Source organism: Cydia fagiglandana, chromosome Z (assembly GCF_963556715.1).
Source record: "Cydia fagiglandana chromosome Z, ilCydFagi1.1, whole genome shotgun sequence".
NCBI lineage: Eukaryota > Metazoa > Arthropoda > Insecta > Lepidoptera > Tortricidae > Cydia > Cydia fagiglandana.
The window spans coordinates 26,043,734-26,068,940 of NC_085959.1; the positions used below are offsets into that span (position 1 = coordinate 26,043,734).

At 37.6% G+C, this 25,207-nt stretch overlaps 1 protein-coding gene across 1 annotated transcript; it reads right to left on the bottom strand.

The window, feature by feature from the left end:
• Positions 1-703: 703 nt before the first annotated feature.
• On the bottom strand, positions 704-23,884 carry LOC134678799 (5-hydroxytryptamine receptor 2A). The gene is made up of 7 exons (XM_063537496.1): positions 23,484-23,884; positions 13,734-13,836; positions 12,332-12,461; positions 10,641-10,839; positions 7,205-7,325; positions 4,498-4,605; positions 704-2,001 (listed from the first exon to the last, which is right to left on the bottom strand). Exons 1-7 carry the CDS (start codon positions 23,857-23,859, stop codon positions 1,104-1,106), a joined length of 1,935 nt encoding a protein of 644 aa, XP_063393566.1. The 5' UTR covers positions 23,860-23,884; the 3' UTR covers positions 704-1,103.
• Positions 23,885-25,207: the final 1,323 nt, after the last annotated feature.

The following is a 25,207-nucleotide window of genomic DNA, read 5'->3' on the forward strand; positions in this document are numbered from 1 at the left end:
AAAAAAATTTCAAGATGGTACAAATCGTTAAGCAATAAAAAAAAAATTAACTCCCTTGCGGCGGTATGGCGGCCATTTGGAACCATCCGAAAAGTATGGCATGGTGATGTCCATGAATGGCTGCTCGACGATGATCATCTGTGCAAAAATTAGCTTGGCACAAATGATTGAATTGTTTTTTTTTAATTAATGTGTTCGCCTCAGTATGGCGGGCTGTAAGTCACACCGGAGAAGTATGGCATTACGCTACCGCCTACTTCTTTTTTATGGACTATCGGAAAATACGAGGATTTTTGTGGAACAAATCGTTCGACACTCGTATTTTATCCGACACGTTCGACTAACGCCCACGCGATTGGGCCGCCGGTACCAGCGCTATGACCATCATTTTTATTTCGTTCATTACGTACTTAGACCCCTGACGAACCGCCATACTGGTACAAATGACCCAGTAAAATGTGTCACTATCTCCCGGTCTATAAAGTCTGCAGCGGATTTGATAGCCCACGCAGTGCAACTGTTATTTATACGTCATAAGTTCATAGAAGTTTGACGTTTAAAATAACACTTGCACTGCGTATGCCATCAAAATCGTTGCAGGCTTTTCTTAGTCTAACTCCACCTACTTTGACTTTAAGTAAATACATACCTACTTGTCAGTGGTCACATTATTTTTTATCTTGTGTCCGTCATTAATGCCAAAGTCATTTACAATATTCAGCAAATATGGCAGAAGATTATTTACTTATCTTATTTTTGTTTTTTATTGGTTTCTTATCATTTATAAGTTTTCTACCTGTACTTCTTCATTTGATAAAAATATTCTAGCATAAAACAAATTTGATGGTGACAATACGAGTAGCTATGATTAGGTACCAACTAACGTAAGTAATCGGCCAAAACATACCTATTGCTACCAAGATGTTAAGCAACATTTTAAATCTCGGTCTGAAGTTGCAGCACACATTTCAAATATTTTTTTAGAAATAAGAAGAATAACGAGCCTTATTGTTTTATACGAATTGAGATCGAATGTTTCTGTTGACTGAGAGCGCGCTCACGCCGGGGTCCGAGTTCGGCCGCACGCGCTCCCATGGGGCGGGCTATCTTGATCCCTGGCAATACTCACAAAGCAGCACCTTCTTAAAAGCCTGTCTAAACACTTTATTAAATATTGTATAGAAAATCGGATTCACCATAGAACTTGAGTAACCCAACCATAGTACAAAATCAAAAACCCAATAAGGTACGTTTTTCTCCCAACGAGGACAAATAGCCGGTAGCATGTTTAGAACAAAAAAAGGCGCCCACAGTATAACGAACGTGAAAAACACCACTCCAAGCACTTTAGTGGCCTTCTGTTCAAGACGCAAAATCCGCCCGTGACGCGAAGAGTTCCGAGATATCACGCTCGAATTCCGTGAGTGATGTGTCCGTGGGTTCGCGTGGCGATATGGACTTGGATTGGCCGGTTGCGCTCGAGATGTTAATGACCTTCGGGTCCGCATATTTCGCACAGGAGTTGCCAGTGTTGTTCTAGATACGCCGAAACTTGAACCCCGTCTTCCACATCTCCTTTCCTCTTCCCATGTGACCATAGAGGATGCTCCGCGACTTGAACGCCTCGAGTAGGAGATGGAAGGCTCATCACTTCTTATCCGAGAAAACCCGTTACAGTCATTAACATCCCCTCCGGGTACAATGATTACATCTGTATTACGCCTCGGTGGAGTCGACTCATTGCCAAAATAAGGGCACGTGCAAGGAGGCGGCAGGAGCAGACCATCTTCGGAACTACGAGATTTAGTAGTCAAGGCATTGGGTACAAGCAGTCCTTCGTTACCTTCGTCATCAGAAGCGCTTCTTGGCCGAAGTGGCAATGTACCTGTATCGACAGCAGCCGACAGTCGGCGTCTGTCCCGATGCATCGACGAAGGTGAGCTAGATGAAACGCTTATGGATCCAGGTGTGGCTATACCGGCACGTTCTGATGTATGAGGTCTAAAAAAAAACAAAAAGATTTTAAAAGGCCTAAATAATGGATTCCTATAAAAGTGTAGCTATATAGATTACTTATATTCTAATAACTAAATTGCTAAGCTTGGAATACATTGATCTAATGATGGGCCGTCACGATTTCACACTCTAAACGGGACATCATATAAGGTGCGTTGGGATAAGCTGAAAACAGGGGTAAAACAAGAAGCCCTCCGTAATTTGAATCTCGTAATATTTTTGCTGCTACCAACATTGTTCAAACTGCCATTTAGTTATGTCCTGTCGCTCAGTGGGCAAAATTGTGTATGAGGAACATATTTCTACCAGAAAAAAGATAACGTGTCTAATTCCGTCACCTATAGAGTTTTTCTCGAACAATTGCTTTTAGTTTCAGCAATTAAAAGCAGGTTTTTTTCCCTATGATTGAAAATCAAATAAATGAAGGTACGCTTGTGGTCGCCCCTATGGCGAAATTAGCCACATTGACTTTAAGCGAACACTAACGTATTATCTTTTGTTTTATGGTGGCTCCAATACACCACTGCTCATCTCATAAAAACACATTCCAACTTATCCCAACGTACCGCAGCACTTGTAATAATTAGGATTCAGAAAAATATCAGTTTTAGTGTTATTACTTACATACCTAATACCTACTCATACTCTACAAAATCATCATCACAGACCACGGAAATTTTGTTGAACCACCCGCATCCCGTTTATTGTTCACTAATTGGCCGACCACCTGTTCGTCGTCATATGTATTAGCAACTGTATACGTAGGTACTAAGTAAGGAGTAAACAATATTAAATTTAACCATTGCGGAGTTTGGGTGTTTTAAAACTTTGCGTTGCTGGAAAATGTTGATACTTACCCACTTTTATCTGTTATTCTTGAGACCCCGGGTATATAATACGGTCACTTTCGAAATTACAGAAAGCCAATAGGTACCTACATATAAAGGCTGACGTAGGCTATTAAGTCCCATTTAGTAAAAAAAAAATCCTACCATCCATACCTTTTCCGTGTTACACAGCGTATTACTTGTTTATTTATTTACTTCATTTTGAATTATTATACGTTTGAAAAACCGGGCAAGTGGGAGTCGGACTCGCGCACGAAGGGTTCCGTACCATAATGCAAAAAAAAAAAACAAAAAAAAGCAAAAATAAAAACGGTCACCCATCCAAGTACTGAAAACTCCCGACGTTGCTTAACTTTGGTAAAAAATCACGTTTGTTGTATGGGAGCCCCATTTAAATCTTTATTTTATTCGGTTTTTAGTATTTGTTGTTATAGCGGCAACAGAAATACATCATCTGTGAAAATTTCAACTGTCTAGCTATCACGGTTCGTGAGATACAGCCTGGTGACAGACGGACGGACGGACAGCGAAGTCCCGTTTTACCCTTTGGGTACGGAACCCTAAAAATAACGTTGAGAGAAAAGATGACGAATTCACGTAATCGCTTCTCCATAAAACCGTAGTTCCCATTTTCCTCTCTGGATATTAACATTTTAGAAAATACTTTTCCCAGTTTGATGTTAGTATTAATAGTTATTTACGATACAAGTGCGGAAAAGAAGAAATTGGACACGAGTTGCGAATTACCTATTCGCACGTGTATCGTACAATGTTTTACAGTACATATGACATGCGCACGAAAAGTGCTATTTCTAGCACTAGAGAATTTTTAGATTTTTTGATTATTACTTATTCTACTTAGGAGCTTTTAAACATGTGCATGATGGAATTGCTTTATTGCTCCCTACTCTTATAATAATATTTAAAAAATAAATAAACGTGGGGGCATAGCTATGATTAATATAAAATTATTTAAAAAATGTATATTTTTTCCATTGAGGTTAATATCCAGGGAGGAAAATGGGGACTACGTTTGAATGGAGAAGCGGTCGTCCATATCGTCATTTCATTCAAAATCATTATTTAAATGTCAATTCCATCACCAATTACCAACCAACTCCAAAGTATCAAGTTAGTTTGCCTTTACGAGCTGGCGTCTGGTGTATAGTGTGATATAGTCAACTAATACCACTAACACGCTGTGAATCAAAAGATATGTCTGCACGAACAAAAAACACAATTTAACTGGGATACATCACAAATAAGAGACATTTTGCCAATCATTCAAGTACTTGTTACACAAACTTTATATTTTATGCCAGATATATTATTTATATCACCTAGTTGTAAATTATCGCATTAATTACATTTCTCGTATATGAAAAAAAACCTGAACGCGTTAAATTGCATGTAGGACCGCTATTGTAACAATTACTCATACCTAACACTTTGCATCTCGTACACAAAGAAATGTTTAATGATCGCCTCTTTTTTGCGATGTATGATTATTGGGATATTTTTCAATGTACCTACCTTTCTGCTGCAAACGCTATAAATGTTAGGAAGTTTATATATTTGTGGAAAATATATATTTAAAATTTTGATAAAATTAATTATGCCAATTCATATATACCCGCTATATTGTGGTTTAGACGCAGCGGAAGCTTCCAAGCCGCGAGACAGGCGCAACATCTCAGCCCCAAACTGATGCAGTGCGGTCATTGCTGATGGGGCGGGCTCGCTGTGCAACACAACATGTACTCGTATGAAGTCTACACAGATGGTCACAAACATAGAACAGCGCGGAGGACAACTACATCAACAAATAGGTATTTCTATACAATAAGCATGCAACAATTAGGTAAGAGCCGTTACGCACTGTCGACTAGTCGCCCGTGACTTGGTCCCTCCGTGACCAAAACATAAGCAAGGCCAGGAGACCAAGCCGAGCGCAAGCTTCACTAAAACATGTTGTTTTCTTCACAACTATGTTCGAGAGAGAGACGGGTAGGTATTTTGTTGTCTCGACTGTTGCTCGCAGTGTGAACGCTTCCATTTGAAACCGTGTTCTTAGTGGTCGCCAGCGACCAGCAGTCGCTTGAGCGTCGCCACTACGAAGCGAGTCGCCGAGTCTCCCGGGCGACCGGCGACTTTTAGTGCGTAAAAGCCTATATTAAACTATGGAAAGTCACAGTCGGCGTAAACTGAATCGTGGGCGATCAGTCTAATCCTCTACACGATGGGCCAACGCCGGCCACTCCAAGGGACGCATTTATGCGTTAGAGGGAGCAAGTGATATTGCTATCTCATTCTACCGCATAGCGGCGTCCCTTGGAATGGCTGGCGTTGGCCCATCGTGTAGAAGAGCCATAAAGTGCGTTACAGCTCCAATGGCGGGATTCCACCAGTGTGCGGCACTGTGCGGCACAAGCATTTTCGTACACTGATTATGCTTGTGCCGCACAGTGCCGCACACTGGTGGAATCCCGCCTTAAGGCTATCTTTGTAGCAAACTAACAATAGTGTTCCAACAACTGCTTGTGTTTTTTTACTACTGGTCAAACGTATACACGTGAATGGTTTAGAGTTAAGTACTCAGTCACGAAAGCTAATTTTCCCTGTGGTAGAATTAAGTGAATTACAATAATGGATTGTGCTTTAAAAACTAAGGATGAACAGATGACTTCTATGCCATAAGGCGGAAGCGAAAAGGATCTTATTACGCCGCCACGTCAATGAACTAATAAAGTGCCACCAACGTCAAGCCACAAATTGCACGTAAATAACCCGTATAACACATCAAGTCGTGGCGTGTTGAGCACGATATGTACTGACTTTAAGTCAATGGCAGCGAAAAAGTTAAATACAATTTGGTAGATATAGTATAGCAGTTTTTCGTCCTAGTTCTATTGCTCTCCAGTGAATATTGTTAGGATGAAAACTACTCAACAATCAACTTTATTCGTGTTTCGAACTGAACAGCGAGTGCGACGCAAAAAATGGGTAAAATAGAAGCAGTCGGAGTATTTGTCTGCCAAATGTGTAGTGCAGTCATTTAATAACCGTTTTTCTTGTCTAACGCTTTTAATGCACTCAAAACGCTTTAAATTTATAGTTTCAAACTATCTTAATTGTAACATTTAAATTTGCCTACTACTCGTTCGCTTCAAGTTGGCAGTCGGGTAACGCTACAAGCCGACGACATGATAAATATTAATGAATGATAAATAAATAATCCTGCTAAATGCTCCTGTTTCGTCTTAAAAATACCATCAAGACCTTTGAAACGTGGCAGTGGCTAGCCTCGATGTGATTGTGATTTTTGGATATATTTTTCTTGGCTATATGCTAATAAGTTTCATACACGAAATTTTCATGATATAAAATAAATCCAAAGCTACCTTTTAATTTTTCGGTTTTACCTTAATGCAACTAGAAATTCATCCATATCCAGCATAATCCACTTTAAAGTAAAGGTTTTCATCTCGTCTGTCTTTGTGACTTAAAGTTCTATGATTAATATTTACATCTCTATATTGCGTATCGCTCGATAAAATAATCCATAGATTATCACTTAGATACCACGCTTTTTAAATCATGAGCCTACCAGAATATTCTTCTGTCCGAAATATTTGAGTATCCACCGTCTATTTATGCAGGTACCTAGTAGTCGTCAAATAAGGAACGAAGGTAACGGAATAGGATTAATAATTCAAAGAGATCTTGATTTGAATTATATAAAATCAGCAAAATCTAATACAGTTTTAGACATAACATTTGCTATAAACCCAGTATACCGATCAAATCGATCGAAATATATCGACCACACAGATGTAAGTAGGTACCTACCTATAATACAATGTAGTTGCGAGTAGTGTCCATACTGTCCGTGTTTTTATTTTATTTCTGTGCTTTATAAAAATATATTAATTACGAACTTAAACGGAAATACAAATTAATTTGCATAATAATTATATAATTATTTTCTTGCAAAATTAAATAAAAAATATGTAAAATAAATATTATTGCAAGGAATTTAAGACATCAATTCAACGCATCTGTACAGAACAAGTACCTCTACCTACCTACGAAATAAGCTCACTTTCTGATAAACAGCTAATACGTTTTTAAGCACGTCACACATTTGCTAGCCGTCGAGCCTCCGAGCGATAGCTTTTTCTCGTAGTAAACTAAGCAAATTTTTGTTTAAAGAAATAATACCGTTCATATGTTACTAGGAATCTATACATATTTTACAACACTGAAATGAATGCTACATTAGTATCAGCCTTTATATTAACAAACAGCGTTACTAAGAGTATGAGAATGTAAGGTAATACCTAGAATCCTGAAGCCAGAGATCCCTGGTATCGATCGGCGGCAATTCTGTGTCAGTAGAGGCGGCGGAGTGCTGTGGAGTGCTTCTGTGTCCGAGGAACCGACGCCACGTGCAGCGCCGTTCTATAAGTGTTACATTAAAGTTAATTATTGTCTGTCAGTACTTCTATCCAAATTACATTTACTAAAGTCTGTGCTGAAAGAGAAGAGTCTTAGAATGGTTTGGATCCCATACATTTCACGACTCTTCTCTTTCCGCACAGACTACTGGCAATATAGTATTGAAGCCAGCGATTGGTTGAAGCCAATAGTGCCACCACGGCATTGTCAAAGTAAATTATGTAGCCACTGTAAATTTACTGCCATCTTTCGACAGAACATAAAACTGTTAGAACGCCATTTGACTTTGATTCTTATTCTTTCACTGATATGTGTTAACTTATTAAATATTAATATTAACGCCATCTACTCGACTATAGGTTATGGTGCAATGTTTTCGAGCGATGGCGCCATAACCTTCAGCCTATCCTCGAGTAGATGGCATTAATATTAATATTTGACAAGCTAACAATCATCAGTGAAAGAATTATGCATCAAAGTGAAATGGCTTTCAAACAGTGTTAATCTCCTGTCGATAGATGTGATGTGTAACTCTCTACTTCAAATTCTCTTTAGTGTTGCTATATAGTCCGTTTTTTTAGCATTAGAAAGAACTTCGCAGAAGTTCGCTTGTGGTTCTAAATCTGGCACTTTTAGCGGTAACAATTTGAAGTAAATAAATTATATGTATTGACCATGTTACATTAGATTATTCAATAATTATTAACAATTAACGAGTCTGATAAAAACTGCATGCTTGCTTCTGTAGAGTTCTTTCTAATGATAAATAAAACGAACTATAGGAATCTTACGCGTTGGAGGGTCTGCCATCTTGTGGCCTGAATCGGAAACATATGAGTCGCTTAACTTCAAACTCGGGTAAATCCATCTGTCAGATTATAGTACAGTCATTATAGATTTTGACCCGTGAATAATTAGTTCTTGGATTTTTTTTTCGTAGGTCCCTCGGGGGGGTCACTGGGAGTGTAAATTCAAAAAGTAGGCTGAATCAGGCTCCTGCGTATATTCGAAAAATGGTTTTTTTCCAAAAAAACGGTTTTTCTTCAATAACTCGGCCATTTTTGATTTTACAGTAAAACCGTAAGGACAAAAATTGTAGGAAATTTGATTCTCTACAAGTTAGTCCAGTCATTATATCCAAAAAACCGACCCTTCCCGTGAATAATCAGTTTTTGGGTTTTTTTTTCGTACGTCCCTCGGGGGAATCACTGGGAGTGTAAATTCAAAAAGTAGACTGAATCAGGGTCCTGTGTATATTCGAAACGGTTTTTCTTGAATAACTCGGTCATTTTTGATTTTACAGTAAAACCGTGAGGACAAAAATTGTTCAGAATTTGATTCTCTACAACCTTGTTTCCCCTTCATTTATGCCGCAAAGCGTGGAACATAGGAGATAATGATAATATTTTGAATTTGTCGCGTTTTTCAGGTTTAATTTCTAAAATATCGATTTTGAGGGAAAATAGGTGGGAACCAAAATTGTTCAGAATTTGATTATCTACAAGTTTAGTCCTTTTCATTTATGTCGTAAAGTTGAAAATAAACGAGATGTTGAAAATATTTTGAATTTGTCGCTTTTTTTTTATTTTATTTCCAAACTATCGATCCTAGAAGAAAAATTGTGAGGACTAAACTTGTAGAGAATCAAATTTTCAAAAATTTTTGTCCTCACGGTTTTACTGTAAAATCAAAAATGGCCGAGTTATTCAAGAAACACCGTTTTTCGAATATACACAGGACCCTGATTCAGTCTACTTTTTGAATTTACACTCCCAGTGATTCCCCCGAGGGACGTACTAAAAAAAATCCAAGAACTGATTATTCACGGGAAGGGTCGCTTTTTGGATATAATGACTGGACTAACTTGTAGAGAATCAAATTTCCTACAATTTTTGTCCTTACGGTTTTACTGTAAAATCAAAAATGGCCGAGTAATTGAAGAAAAACTGTTTTTTTTGGAAAAAAGCCATTTTTCGAATATACGCAGGAGCCTGATTCAGCCTACTTTTTAAATTTACACTCCCAGTGACCCTCCCGAGGGACCTACGAAAAAAGAATCCAAGAACTAATTATTCACGGGTAGGGTCGGTTTTTTGGATATAATGACCGTACTATTATGCGATTTTGGTATTAAGATAACGTAATAGGGTAGATATTTGTTGAGGGTCCAATGGATTTACCCGAGTTTGAAGTTAAGCAACACATATGTCCATTTCCATTGCTACCATTTACAGTTCTTGTATGTAAATTTCCTTGTGCATATTAGGTTCTGCCGTCTTGTGGGCTACATCGGAAGCATAAACGTTACATTTACTGGCGCGCGTGAAAAATCTGACGGCTCCTATGCTGCCCTATAAGCCCCGATACGCGAACTTTGCTCCCTCGTTTCACAAATTAATTAATAAATTTTATTAAAACTGCTAGCAATAAAAAGCAGCGAGTGGGAAACCTACCCCTTTTGTGAGGGATCGTCACTACACGTGCAATCAGAACGCGCGCGTAGGCAGTGACGGGACTTGGATGTGGCTAATGCCCTTAAACCAAGTTCTAAGTCACTTTGAGGAGCTTAATTGGTCCACTACGTTTAGCCTTTTATCACCTTAGTAAAGATGTACCTAAACCATCATTTGATGGGCCAGATTTTCAAACCTACGAGTATATCGAACCTAGCCATTATATGGAGCTATTACGTTAATCTGATAATAGCTTTTAATTTCGTATTGTAATAAAATCTTTCCTTTAAATATTTCCCGGTTAACAATATTAATATGGATTCCAATTCCACGTAATATTTTGCAGTTACACATTTTATTTCGATCATATTTTAATGGTTTTCCATCCTGTGATATTTTACGCTTTTTAACCTTTTGGACGCCAATGACCGGTATATTCGCAGCGCAGGTTCAACGCCAAAGACTGATTAATCGGTCATAGACCACAGAGCAACATAGACGTGTGTATATGCATAAAGTTCAATTTCAGTTTTGACACTTAGGTGAAGTGGCGTCCGCGTGACAGCTTTTGTGTTTGACATAGCGTCGAAAAGGTTATCGGAACAACCTCACCCTACTTCGCCAGTTTGACTTAAAACTGACTGAATCTCCCGACCCGGTGAAGATCGCAAGCAACGTAAACGTTAAATTTTGATTGAGAAATCATTGCTGCGTAGCATACAGCGGAAAATATCGGTCAATATCATTGTTGCTGCATTTCTGCCGCCACCGGAATGTCATATTCAGAATCTGTCACATAACTCTATTCAGCGGTTTGGGTCGCTCTACTGTCGCTTTCGTACATTAAGATGTTGTGATTTCGTACCTATTGGAGGAGCCCCAAGCCAGCTCGTTGCCCAACCAGCGCCGAGCCCCTTACGCTGCCGTGCCAGCAGTTGCACCGTCAGCGCGTACGTCACCATCATCACAACCAGCGGTATGTAGAACGAGACGATAGATCCAATTGACTTGTACAATGGGTCGGGAATCTGACATACGCCATCAACTAACAGAGATTCTACATCCTGCAAGGACAATTGCTAATTAAAATATAGCAGGTTATGTGACTGCTACATAATGAAAGGCATTAAAATACGAGTGTTTTAATGCCTAATTAGTTACACTGTTTTATCTACACACATTAGAAGTTCTGTCATGGAACTCGCGAATGAGGTGGCGTCTCCGGAATAGCTTGATTGCTCATTTAACACGAATTATTCCTATATAGATTAAAATTTTTAAACAACATAACAAACTTTACTTATCTGAATGTCAGATAAAGCGGTAAATGAGAACTATTTTGAAGCATGTCAAGCTACCGTAGTTTTTTAGGGTTCCGTACCCAAAGGGTAAAACGGGACCCTATTACTAAGACTTCGCTGTCCGTCCGTCCGTCCGTCCGTCTGTCTGTCACCAGGCTGTATCTCACGAACCGTGATAGCTAGACAATTGAAATTTTCACAGATGATGTATTTCTGTTGCCGCTATAACAACAAATACTAAAAACAGAATAAAATAAAGATTTAAGTGGGGCTCCCATACAGCAAACGTGATTTTTGACCAAAGTTAAGCAACGTCGGGCGTGGTCAGTACTTGGATGGGTGACCGTTTTCTTTTTGCATTTTTTTCCGTTTTTTTTTGCTTTATGGTACGGAACCCTTCGTGCGCGAGTCCGACGCGCACTTGCCCGGTTTTTTTTTAATTCGCAGACATGAATGTAGTACCTATACTATCCGGTCGCTTCGAGTTGGCAGTCGGGTACCGTTACATGATAATGTCACAGCAAGGCCCGCTTCTCCGCATCATCTGTGACGCCTCCACTCAGCTACCACATCTTTACGACTTCTTTTATTACTTAATTATATTTTAAATAATTTTAATACAATCACAATAATGATTAAATACAGCGAAAATTAAAAAAAAAATATGAAATTAATTTTAGTCGACAGTACGAGTAGGTAGGTACTAGTAATTATTGTACTCTTAGAGGATATAACCAACGGAGACGCCATATCTATAATTTTCGGTACAAAATAGTCTGCCGTTTTTTGCGGGGGAGGGGCACATCAAATGTATAGGTACGTCATGTCAGATAAACGTCAGTCCATACATGTGGTTGACCATTGGCCGCCTATTTTCGACAGAGCGGAACGCCTGTTAATGACCCACTCCGTTTGGTTATATTCTCTAAGATTGTACTTGTCACGTTATCATGTAACGATCGCCGGCGGCTAAACTTGACTCGAACGGTTAGTACAGTCGACGTCAAAGATATGTTTACACTTTTACACCTTACTCCTTTGTAATAAGGCGAAAAATGTAAACATATCTTTGACGTCGACTGTACACAAGGAATACACATTTCAAAACTTCCCAGACAAAAGTAATTATTTTTTAGTTTTTCAGGAATTCAGGAAAATTTGTTGTAATTAGCACCATAGTGCAAAAACATGATTACAACCAAATCTTCCGCGTAATTAGTGCGACTGAACTAGAGGTTATCTATGTATTTTATACCTGTGAATACATAAGGCTTAGCGGTAGACTCATAGCCGTTGATGATATCCAAACGAAGGCAATCTTTACTGTTACACGCTTCCTTGTTTTATTCCGTCCGAATTTCATTGGGTAACGAAGGGAAAGATATCTGAAATAAATAACATGTAATACTGTTGGGACCACTATAATCCGTTCCTTACAATTTAAATAAACATAGGAATATATTGAAAACCAACCATTAACTATTTATTGTACAGTCAGCAGCCAAAGTAGTTACGAGGAAAAAGAGCCAACGTTGAACAGCGTACTACAATAAAAATGACTCGGGAACAATAAGTGTTGACGATCGACTGAAATACCGAGTAGCTACTTCCACTGCATGAACACATTTTAATTTAAGTAATAGGTAACATTTTGCAAGTCAGTATACTTCTAAACTACGTATATCTAAGTATTATATTAGAACTGTCCGTGTAAAAGAGGGGTAATGGAGGGAGAGGGGTATATAGTAATACAGGTTGAGCCCAAAATACTCAACAAACTTTAACCATAAATAAATTGGGTTTCCCAATTGTAAGCTTTTTTTATTACTAATAATTGTATCTATAATTATATTCTTATTGTTCCGATAACATTAATAGAGGATTGGGCTACATATAATTTTTTATTCATAATAATACTAGCGACCCGCCCCGGCTTCGCGCGGGTTAATAAATTATACACCTAAACCTTTCTCAAAAATCATTCTATTGTCAGGTGAAAACAGCATGAAAATCCGTTCAGTAGTTTTTGAAACACAAACATACAGACGCGGCGGGTGACTTTGTTTTATAAGGTGCTTAGGGGCCCACTGATTAACAGTCCGCCGGACGGAATCGGCCTGTTAGTTAGAACAAAAAGTTGACAGCAGTTCCGAACAACTGTCAGGCAGATACCTTCCGGTGAACTGTTAATCAGTGGGCCCCTTTAGTGATACCCAATATAAAGTGGTTAAAGTATGTTGGCATATTGGGCCTCACGATTACACAAACGAATAAATGACATGAACAATATTTTAAATTAATAAAAATCGCTTTTTAGCATTGCACAGTATAAAATAACATTAGCATTAGTGATACGCATGTTAGTTGAAAATTATCTTGCTCTCGCATAGCAGCAGAATAACGCTAAGAAGTGGTAAATTTACACCGATAGCTATATAAATCAAGTATACGTAGTAGACAACATGTAGCATAAATATTTGAAGAACATATCATTAGTCATTACACGTGTAATATAGTTTTTTAATACCACACTACAATACTAAAAAAGTATAAACTGAAATAGATGTCATAGTCATAGTTAACAAAATAATTTGGCTTTTTCCCCTAGTAATATACTTACAAATAACTACTTACTTACAACAAATAATGAATTTTACCTGTCGATGCTAATTGTGCACAGATGCATAATAGACGCCGTACACAAGAGCACGTCCAAACATATCCACAGGAGGCAGTACACGGCCGGCAGCGGAAAGTGGCCTGCGACAAAACGTGCCTTTGTATGGATACCAATAAAATTACCATCAACACTCATTAAGACGGTAGTGGATGACCGGTTCCCCATAAGAACGTACTCCTGATTTTCCTGCCTAGGTAATGACATTACAGCACCCGGTCGACCCCCTTCCTCTTAAGACTAATTCGTATTACACGCGTCAACAGTAACAAATAACAACATAGATGATGCAGCCTAGGAATCAGAAACATCGTTTTTAACCCAGTAAAGATACGGTTGCCCAAAACATTAAATTATATTAGCCAGATAAAAAAGGAGTCCTATTAAAAATATTCTACCCGGAAGTAGGTAAATCGAAAAACAACCCCTTTTTTTCAAACAATTATTATTTTTTTCTTCAAGCGCGACACGATTGCCTAAATTCAGTAGGTACCTAAAAACGAAATCATAGAGAATGTAAAGACTATTTCATTTTATTAAGTGGACACCCAAACATGGTATACTTAAATTACTTTATTTTATGTCTGGAAACGCTTTATTTGGAAAAATATGAGCATTTCTCAAAAAGTTTGTACATTTCGATCACATCTTAGATTTCTATAAAAATTGGTATGCTGGTAAATTACATGAAGCTGAACAACTTCCACCATATTTCGCAAAATGTCCCAGAAAGATTCTATGAAGAAGACGGGAAATTAAAATTTTCTATGAGACGATATCCCTTCGTGCCTACTTTTTTCAAATATGCCGCGCTTTTCTACTGACAAGATCTGCTTGACCAACTATAGTGTATAAATAAGGTAGGTATAATAAAAATAAAAATTCTTCCATGTTTAGCTTCTCGTTTACCCGTTTTAAGAGCATTTACCTAGCATTTATGGTCTAGTACCACTCGATGGGACGGAGATCCGGGCAATTTGGTGAATTTACTTGTTTTTTAACGAAATCAATGTTTTTCAAATTCCGTAACTCCACATTCTGACCAGCATAATGAGCACTTGCCAAATAAGGCCAAAATGAAGAGGTGACATTAGGTATGCGTCTGTTAGACGAAAAGTACCTACTTGTTTTTGGATGCATTATTTTCTGTAAAAGTCGCCACCAAATTTCCCGTTACAAAATACATAGTAAGTACACAGTTTTTATTATTGTTCAATCTTCACGAATTGATCAATCTTGATGGTACTCTCCTCATCGGGTATATGATCTTCAACAACGGCAAGGCATGATAGCATATTAAGGGCCATGTTAACTTATTACTGTAACATTTTGCGCATTTTCGTTGTCCATTAAAATGCAACGAGATTTATCTTTAAATGTAAAATGTTGTACTGATTGCCGCTGTTTTTTCTCGCCTGCTTTTGCTGCTCTGCAATTCTTTTGACAAATTTTTGTTTTTTATAGGTCCACATATTATATATTTTCTTACATTTTATTGTGTGCCTACTCTAAAGCCTGTTTTCTTAGGTCTTTCGGATACCGCTAGTAACGGTAGGTACTTTGTGTTATTTTAGCAATTGCATGACAATACTTCGGTTTCTGGATTGGCCGGGCCGCTTCTGTGCCGGGATTTTGTAAAATCTTCAAGCCTACGATGCTTACCCAATGTTTTAATAATATGGTTCTCGTTTGTCTCGGAGAATTCGTACATATTTACGATTTTTTGCAGTGAGTACTTGCCTATGTATCGTGAGTGCAGAACTAACTTGATATGTCCTAAATTAATTCGCTATACTGGGAAAAAAAAACTAATTAGGGAACAAATATGTAGCAATTTGTGAATAAGGGATTGATAATTATATTGTTGTGAGCTGTACGTCAATTGTTCTTAAATTTGCAGATTAAAAGAGGTGTACCTAAGAGTGTCCGCTTAGTAAATTGAACAGTCCTTAAACCCAACTACTTCCTATTACACCTTGGTTACTTATCCCTGCAATGGCTCGAATCACATTCGAGCTTATAAGCTCCAAATCATATTATTCTACTGTCCAAATTATTATATTATATTATTTATTGTATTAACATATGACATAAAATAAAAAAACTTATTGGAAACCGTTTACGCAGAGGGATCTAATCTACTCAAGGCAAGCATTATCGCAACCCTAAAATTCACATCCCAAAATCCTTTATCTGATGACCCTTTTGCGGTGGATATTGCAGGTTGGACTGTTACCTATGTCAATGTTGACCTAAGGATTAAATAAAGGTGAATATAGCTGTGCAGGTATCATTCTACGGTCTTATTACGGCTGACTGGTCTAATACTCATATCTGTTTATTCAGAGACTATTAAAACTCACTTTGACCTGAAAATATCAAATTATAGAATGGGTTGCGGAGTCAGGCTAATGGAGTCAAGTTATAAACCCTTATCCTTATTAGTTACTTCGTATTAATCGCCTTCAAATATTGAATGGGGTAGGTACTCCTATTAGATTTTAGCTGCGGGACACGGGAAATGTCACTGTACTGAAACATTGCGCATTCAATGCGTTCTCAATCAAATGTTACATACCTACATATGTACATATTATGATGTAAAGTCATTTCACACCAAAAAACTAATTTTGTTTATCATCCTAACAGTCTTTATTCTAGTATTATTCTTAGCTAGTTATTTGCTTAAACAAGAACGTGTGTAACTTGTATAAAGTTAAACCAAGAAAAGTCTGCAGCGATTTTGATAGCCCACAAGTGTTATTTATACGTCATAATTTCATAGAAGTTTGACGTTAAAAATAACATTTGCACCGCTTGGGCTATCAATGCTATCATAATCGCTGCAGACTTTTTTGGTTTAATATTTTTATTTTCTTGTTCCATATATTTATCCTTTTTCAATGGAGGTTTACTTTTTACATGGCTAAGTACATATAATAAAACATTTGTAAATATTCCAGTGTATCAGATATAGGTCAAAAATATCCTGGTTATACGGCATGTGTTTTTTATTGTAGCTTATTGTAAGTAGTGTTCTTGAATTACGCGAATGGGGATCCGTAGGGATTATTATTGAATCTCAGTGGAAGATAAGACTGGGCTATTGCTAAGAGTTCCGGACACCTGTTATAACATTGTGTTATCGAAGCAGGCGGTGACTCGCCACGCCACTCGTTGGATGGGCACCCGATGCACCACTCGTTAGATGGGCATCGTAAAGACGGCCAGGCGCAACACCGCGGCATGAGCGGCTCAGGGGTGTCGAGAGTCGAGAGCAGCGTTATACCCTTTAACACTCCCACCCCTGGAGAATATAATTGCTCTAACGACTTCCCTCTGGACGGCCAATTAAGGCAAGCCACAGCTGAGAGTCATGCGTTCTCTTTGGGGATTTAACTCCGATCGACGGAGGCACGCCGGAGACGGAGACCCTGACCGACTCTCGAAAGCACGATTTTGCGATAAAATAATGAATATCCTATGTCATTTCCCGGGACTCTGGGGACCAACGAGCCGGCAGCTTCCTCGCTTAAAGAATAAGCATTGCGATTGAAAGAGGAAATGCGGCCAGCATCTTCGGCACTATGCCATCGGTAGATTTAGATTTTTAGTTTTTAAGTAGGTTTAGTTTTATAACATATTACTGTTCTGTGAGTTTAAGGTCATGTTATTGGTAAACTTGTCACTTAAAATGGATTTTAACTTTTTTTTCGTAAAACCTAGTTTTTGCAAAGTGTTACTTGTCACTTTTAGACATCTATCAATAAGAAAATTTAGACTACGTCCCATAGTAGCAAGATCGCCATTAAAAAGGCATTTTGCGCTATGTTACAATAAAAACTTGTTTTTGTTTTTATTGATTATAACTCTGAACTAGACGAATTTAAAAAAAGTTTATAGGACATTTTTTCTCTAAATATGATCAGGAATCATCATCATCATCATCTCAGCCTATATACGTCCCACTGCTGGGTACAGGCCTCCTCTCGAGCGCGAGAGGGCTTAGGCTTAGGAAATTCAAAGGTGTATGTGAAGTCCCCAATCCGCATTGGGCTAGCGTGGGGACTATGATCAGGAATACGCTGTTAAAATTATTCGCTTTCCTCATGTTACACCGTATGTATAAAATTGGTGTATTTCTTCGTGTAATGTTACAAATTTAAATAAAAATCCGAAAATTGTCCGAAAATTCCATGACAGATGTTAGTGATTTGCGTGACACAATTCTTTTTAAATATTCAAATTCAAAATTATGTAGTATTCATTGGTTGTACGAGGGCTGAGTAAGTCTGGTAAAAATTAAACAATTTTTGATTTTTTGATCAAAGTAAATATTTTTCGACGTAGTCTCCATGTAACTCAGAGCACTTATTCCACCGTTTTTCTAGCTTTTCGATTCCCTCCGTATAGTATAGTATGATTTCTCCAACCCTTTGAAATACGTATTACTTTCTTCGATGACTTCCTCGTTGGAACTTAACCTTTTTCCGCCAAGCCATTTCTTCAAGTTTGGGAAAGAAAATAGTCGCAGGGGGGCAAGTCTGGAGAATAAGGCGGGTGTGGGAGCAATTCGTAACGTAATTCGTGTATTTTAGCCATAGCAAGTGTGTACCCGTGAGTTGTCTTGGTGAAAAAAGATTTTCTTCTTCGCCAAATCCGGTCGTTTTTCCAATAAAACTTCATGAAATCGCTGCAGTAAATTAGCATAATATTCGCCGTTGATTGTTTTGCCTTTTTGAAGGTAATCAATATATATTACACCACGGGCATACCAGAAGACAGTAGCCATAACTTTGTTCGCCACCGATAAAACTGCTTTGGCCTTCTTCGGTGCGGTTGCACCTGAAGCAATCCATTGTTTGGACTTTTCCTTGGTTTCTGGTGTATGATGATGGATCCGGGTTTCGTCGACAGTTATAAAAAACGCCAGAAATCATTTTTATCACGCCTAAACTTCGCCAGACATTCCTCTGAAATGGTTACTCTAGTGCGTTTTTGATCAACCGTGAGTAAACGCGGCACTCAACGGGCGGATAGCTTTTTCATATCTAAATAATTGTTTAGGATATTACGAACCCGTTCGTCTGAGATGCTTACGATATCAGCTATTTCACGGACTTTTACTCTTCGGTCATTCAATACGATATCGTGGATTTTGGTGATCAATTGATCAACTCTCGTCTAGCGACTTCAAATGGGCGTCCGGGTCGGTCGGCGTCAATCAGGGATGCCAACTTAGTGGTTTTACCATTATATTTAGGGGGAAATGAACCAGCTAGGGGTTTTTTAGGGGCTAAATATTTTTAGTGGTTTTTTTAGGGTAGAAAAAGGCGGCAAATTTGAAAAATGTAGGCGCGAAGGGATGTCGTCTCATATAAAATGTGAATTTCGCACCTTTTTCTACTGACAAGATTTGCTTGACCATCTATAACGTTCATATGTATGTATGATCACAAAAATGTCGAACCGGTTGAAAATCATAATAATGTACTAAATTCTGGAAAATGTATAAATAAAGAATTAATGAAACCTATAATTTCGTTTATTTTTTATTTAGTGGGTTTTCCAAAATAATAGTACAGTTTTAGGGGTTTTTAAGGTGAGGTCTAGAGGTAAAAAAAATTGGAGTTGGCAACCCTGGCGTCAATAGTGCTTGTACGACCACAACGGAAATCCGTAAACCACTTGTGAATCATCTAAATCGATTGTATAATTATGTCTAATTTTTTTTTGTATCCGAAATGGTTTTTTTTCGGAATAAAATAATGTTTAATCAGAACACGAAACTCACTTTTCCCCATGTTTGCAAACCGTATAGAGTCTGTGCGGAAAGAGAAGAATCGTGGAATGTATGGGGCTCAATACATTCCACAACTCTTCTCTTTCCGCACAGACTCTAGCATTTTTTTTCATGATCGTCAAAAAAAGTAAGCATGTGAACTGGCTGAATACAGTGAGTAAATCTAATACGGGCGATAAATTAAATCGGACATAGTATTCATTAGTGTAATCATGAAGTAAAAGGTTTTTTTGAGTTGCAGTTCATTACGACCCCATAATTATTATTTTTTAAATTTCTCAGCAGCAATGTACTGTAAACATGGTTGCGGTACCGAAATGTCAAATGTTCATTAGCAATACAACAATAGCATTTAGAAACTTACCTATCTGGAGGAACATTCACAATACATGTTAGCATTACACTGCTTTTAATGTTTTGTAGTTATTTTGGTAGATAAAAGTACTACTAGGCGTGTTAAAAGATATTAAATCTTATTTATTTATCATGTTTATCAACAAGAAACTGACTTCATTTTAATCAGTCACGATGACAGCACTTGACGTGATTATTTCTAATCTGAGCAATAGACAAGCACCTTTGATAGCATACCCTTTTTGAAAATTCATCTAATATCAGTTTCTCATAAGTGATTATTGTGTATTCATTTCGTATTTAATTTGCCTGTTTTTTAATACCAGGATGGCGGAAAATAAGCATACGGCCCGCCTAATAGTTGTACAGTTATTACCAAAATTATTTCGAGAATTAACTAAACCGTCTAAACACCACACAACTTGGTTGGTACTGGTACATTGTGTGAAAACGTGGCAAACTCTTTGGTGGAATTGCAAGTTTCTTATTTTATTTCAACTCTGATTTGACAATCTCAGTCGTTCGATTCAAAAGTAATCGTATGTTACAAAAATGCCTCGTTTAACAACTTTTACTGCTCCTGAATTAATGGACATGATTTTAATTTACGGTGAAACACTACAAAATGGTCATGGAGCGCTAGCTGTGTACAGAGAACGATTCCCTCATCGGGTTGTACCAAGAAACGCTCGAGTAATTGTAAACGCGATATAGCGAGCTCGTGAAGGATTGCCCGTAACTGGAAGGGTGGAGGGGGCAAAACTAAACTCAGGTTTCTCAGAATTGGTATTGTTGTAAATTGTGTTTTTTAGTTTTCTTTTTTAGTTGATTTTCTTTAGGTAAGTATTTCAGCAACTTCAGTACATTTCAGTTGTAATTTCAATGGGTCGTTATTAAAATAAATGATTGCTTTAATAAGATTTTTTCATGTAATTTGATTTTAAACTAGGTAGTAATTTCGTCCGATAAAAAACATCATACTTATTTATTATTTACCCACTCATGACAGTTAATAACATTACATACGCAATAGGAGTTTTTGAAAGTAACTGTCAACGAGCGTTTAACGTGAGTGTGTTTGCATTACATTGCGGGCTGAATTATTTTGTATGGACAAAATTATTGTTGCAACTTTAAGTAAATGTTATCTAATTACCTTTACTTTGTCCTATACTAACCACCGTTAAGAGATTCGCCCGTATTAGATTTACTCACTGTATACAATTTACCTTCAAAAAGGCTCTATCACAAATTGTCAATGTTAAATTAGATAAAAATACCATTAGGTATTATAGCTTGAATATAATTTTTACCAGACTTATCACTCAAACCGTATATAGTCACATTTATCTCTACTCTATATCAAATCGTAACTAAACGGCTTCAAGCGTGAAAAGGGGAATACGCAATTGACACCAAAGTCGGCCTAGTAGCTTAAATGATAAAGCTGAGGTCTTCAAGCCCTCACCGCCCTAAAAATATATCAAAAATATTGATGGCTCCACTTCTTAAATCAATCCTTGGGTCCTATGGACCAATCCTGCGAAAGGAATACGGGGTTCAAGAAATGCCATATTTCATCAGCTACTCGTACTACATTTTTCATTTTCGTTTGGTGTTTGTCAGTGTACGATTGACATCTTGGCGCGGTTCCTTGGCGTTTTTCACGCAAAATAGGCTTAATAGCTGTCGATTTGCAGAAAATGCAAAATGCCCAAGACAAATAACTAACATGCTACCAAATTTTTGACATATAATACAGCATCGAGAAGAAGAGCGAAAACTCAATAGGGAATCGATCGATTGGTGTTCACAAATAGTTATTTGCACAGGGAGATGATTCTTCGGAAAGCGAAGGCGGCGCAAATCGAATATAGTCTAGTTTACGAATTCTATTCTGTTTACGATACTGCATCCGTGCGGGGCATACGCACTCTATAATGTAGCCTTGACGGAGTTTTTCAACGTGGTTGTGACGTTCATAAGCGATACAACGCCTCAATTGTTTCCAGTGCTAAGCGTCGCTGACGATATACGTTCCCTCAAGTCGAATAAAATGCCTGACAATCGTTTACATTTCATGCAATTCTCTTACAAGACTCCGATTCGTTTGCTTAAAGTGAGGAACATATTTATATGTACGGCTGTTTCGTTAATACACAGAATCAGTTCAATGCAAGACAGAAAATATTTGATGTGGTTCAGATGAGCCTAAGAAGCACAGGATATCGATGCTTATGGCGTCAGTTCAACACTAGCGGCACGAGCCCAGAAAATTGTATCATCCGCCAGGACCAACAACGATTGCATAGTAACTGGTGTGTTCAATGCGCGTTGTCATGAATGTTCTGAACGGTTCTACTCCTACTGTTAATGTGGGAGTAGTGTAGAGTATATACTGCATATTAAAGAAGCTTTCACCAATGTCACAAACTGGTTACAAGAACACAACTTATTAATAAATACAGCAAAAACAAAAATAATACAATTTAGACCCTATCAAAAAAGACCTACCGATCTGTCACCACTTCTCAGAGATTTAAACATAGAAGAAGAATCAGAATGCACCCTACTAGGAATAACTCTTGACTCTCACCTTGACTGGAAGAAACATATATCCAAAATAAAATCCAAATTTTCTTCCTTCCTCTATGCTTTATACGTTTTAAAGTCAAACACCCATACTGACTGCGCCTTATCTACATACCAATCTTACGCTCAAGCCTGGTTACGCTATGGCATTATCCTCTGGGGCCATAGTACTGATACACACGATCTCCTTATAGCTCAAAAAAAATGTGTACGTATATTAGCAAACATACAACAAACAGACAGTTGCAAATCATATTTCACAAGCCTTAAAATCTTAACACTACCGTCCCTTTACATATTAGAGATATCCATTTTTGTTAGGAAAAATACCGAACTATTTGAGTACTGTAAAAGCACACGCCGAAAAAATAAACTTATACCTCCGGAACCAATCTTAGAAATGTACAAAAAAGGCCCGTACTTCAGAGCAATACAGATTTACAACAAATTGCCCAACACAATAAGAAATATAGAGAAATTAAACCCCTTCATATCAAATCTAAAATCACTTCTTATAAGGAAAGCATACTATTCCATACAAGAATTTATGGAAGATAGCTCTACTTAGTTTGTAATAAGTTAAATAGTAATAAGTTAATTATAAGTAGGTATAAAATACATCCTAACTTTGATCTCCCTCGTAGGTTTAAGTATAAATAAAATGTAGCCAAGCCGCAAAAACCTAACTGTGGCTAAAAAAATCTACGTTCCTGCCTAATGGCAATGTGTAAAAACAAAAAATAATAACATTATATTACTATACAAAATAGTCCTATCTAGCTATAAGAATACTTGCTATACCCTTTATAGGGTGCCATGTGATTCTATTTTTATTGTACCACCTATGTACCATGGTTTGCAAATAAACGATTTCTATTTCTATTTCTATTTCAAATCGATGCTGTAAGAGTTGAGTAAAAGTTGATATAATAGTATCTAAGGTTCTACCTACTATGCTTGATCGTTGTTCGTTATACGCACCTTTTACTAGCGATAATATTCCTAAAGGCATCACAAGCACCGCCACCATGCAGTCCGTTATAGCCAATGACATCAAAAAGTAGTTAGTGACATTTTGAAGTCTCCGTTCTAAGTATATTGCCATGCAGACAAGGATGTTCCCACCCGCCGTGCAGACTACCAGAATTGATGCAAGTATAGCCCATATATTAATTTTCCATAGCTCCATGGAAGCAAACCACCCATTATAGTTTTCTCTGTCAGTTAACTCTTTTTCGTCATAATCTAGAGTCGTAAGTACGCTGTCGTTGAAGGAATAGTACAACGTTTCATCAGATAGCTCGGTAGCGGAGTATCTTGTTGGGGTGGTAACCTCTTGAAAAATCTGCAGATGCATGACTGATGCTCTATGCCAATATATGTTGTTTAAGAAACGCCACTCATATTTACTATTTAAGCTTTTCACCTTATTTCGTATATGTAGTATATGGACTGTAAGCAACTCATTGTCAAAGAATTCTTGATTACAACCTTGTCCCGCCACCTGTTGACAAAAAACAGTTTGTTACTTACATAAATGCGGTTTATTCATTTTTACTTTATAATATCACTCAAGTCAATCAGTGCTAACCCGTTATACTTACTTGCACTGATTGACTAGCACGTTATCTTTTCGCGGATTAAGTAGCAAAGTAATATTTTGATTTTAATTAATATGGATTTCCGCAAAGTAACGCCTGATTCTATTCACTATATAATTTATTATTAAGCGACCAGTGAAAAAACGGCTTACAACAGACAGTCAAGTAATGCGTCTCTCTAAATCTTCCCTGCCTACTTCACGATTGGTTTACATTGATTAAAATTCGGTTCAAAATGGATTTGACATAGGTGTAACTGTGAGCGTCACGATGGCGGGTGGGCCTCAGCGAATTTGAACGAAATATTTATAAACATATTTTACCTTCGGTGTACTGTGTACCTTTAATAGAATTCAGTGTATTTTTCCCGGAAACGAGATATTTAACATAAAAGGCTCACCCACCATTCTGACGTCAGGATGGCAGGTGAACCTGTGAAATCTTGGATTATACCGCACTCCAAGTATGTAATTATAGTGTACCTTCAGTGTATTTCTGTAAACCTTTAATAGAAATCAGTTATACTAGTAGTTTCCAATTAACCAAGTTTCACAGTTACTAAAATCTTATACTCGTAACTTATTCTGGCGTCTACAACAAGATAATGCTTGCGGCGTCCTATGGAAGATGTCTATTTTTTCTTTATTTACTTACTAGTCTCTGTTGGTTCGCAACATGAGAAGTAAAATAAAACTATGACATAGGTAAAATAATGACTCCTGTTGTCACGTCTAAACATTGTAACGCATAAAACAGTATATATTGAGGCGGGATTCCACCAGTGTGCTGCACTGTGGGGCGCAAGCATTTTTGTCCTGAATATGCACATGCCGGAATCCCGGCTTTAAGTACGTGTTTTAATAAGTGTTATGCTATGATATTAATAAACCTAACATAAAACGTAGAAACAAAAGTATAATTTCACTAGACACTTAGTGAAAAGGAAGTGTTAGAATACCTAGTATAAAAATTCCTCAACAATGAAAACAACTTACCTTCGTCATGTGATATTTCCAACGAGTTGCGGTGCCAAATGTCGCCAAAGGCGCTTTATTTATCGTTAAAGAGGAATTATCGGTACTTTGTCAATAAGTCGATTGACTG

Coding starts and splice junctions, on each gene's coding strand:
- LOC134678799 (XM_063537496.1), bottom strand. CDS start 23,859: ATGCATCTGCAGATTTTTCAAGAGGTTACCACCCCAACAAGATACTCC. Junction 12,462..13,733: donor TGCACAATTAGCATCGACAG/GTAAAATTCATT, acceptor TATTTATTTCAG/ATATCTTTCCCTTCGTTACC. Junction 2,002..4,497: donor TCTAAACCACAATATAGCGG/GTATATATGAAT, acceptor GTTTTTTTTTAG/ACCTCATACATCAGAACGTG.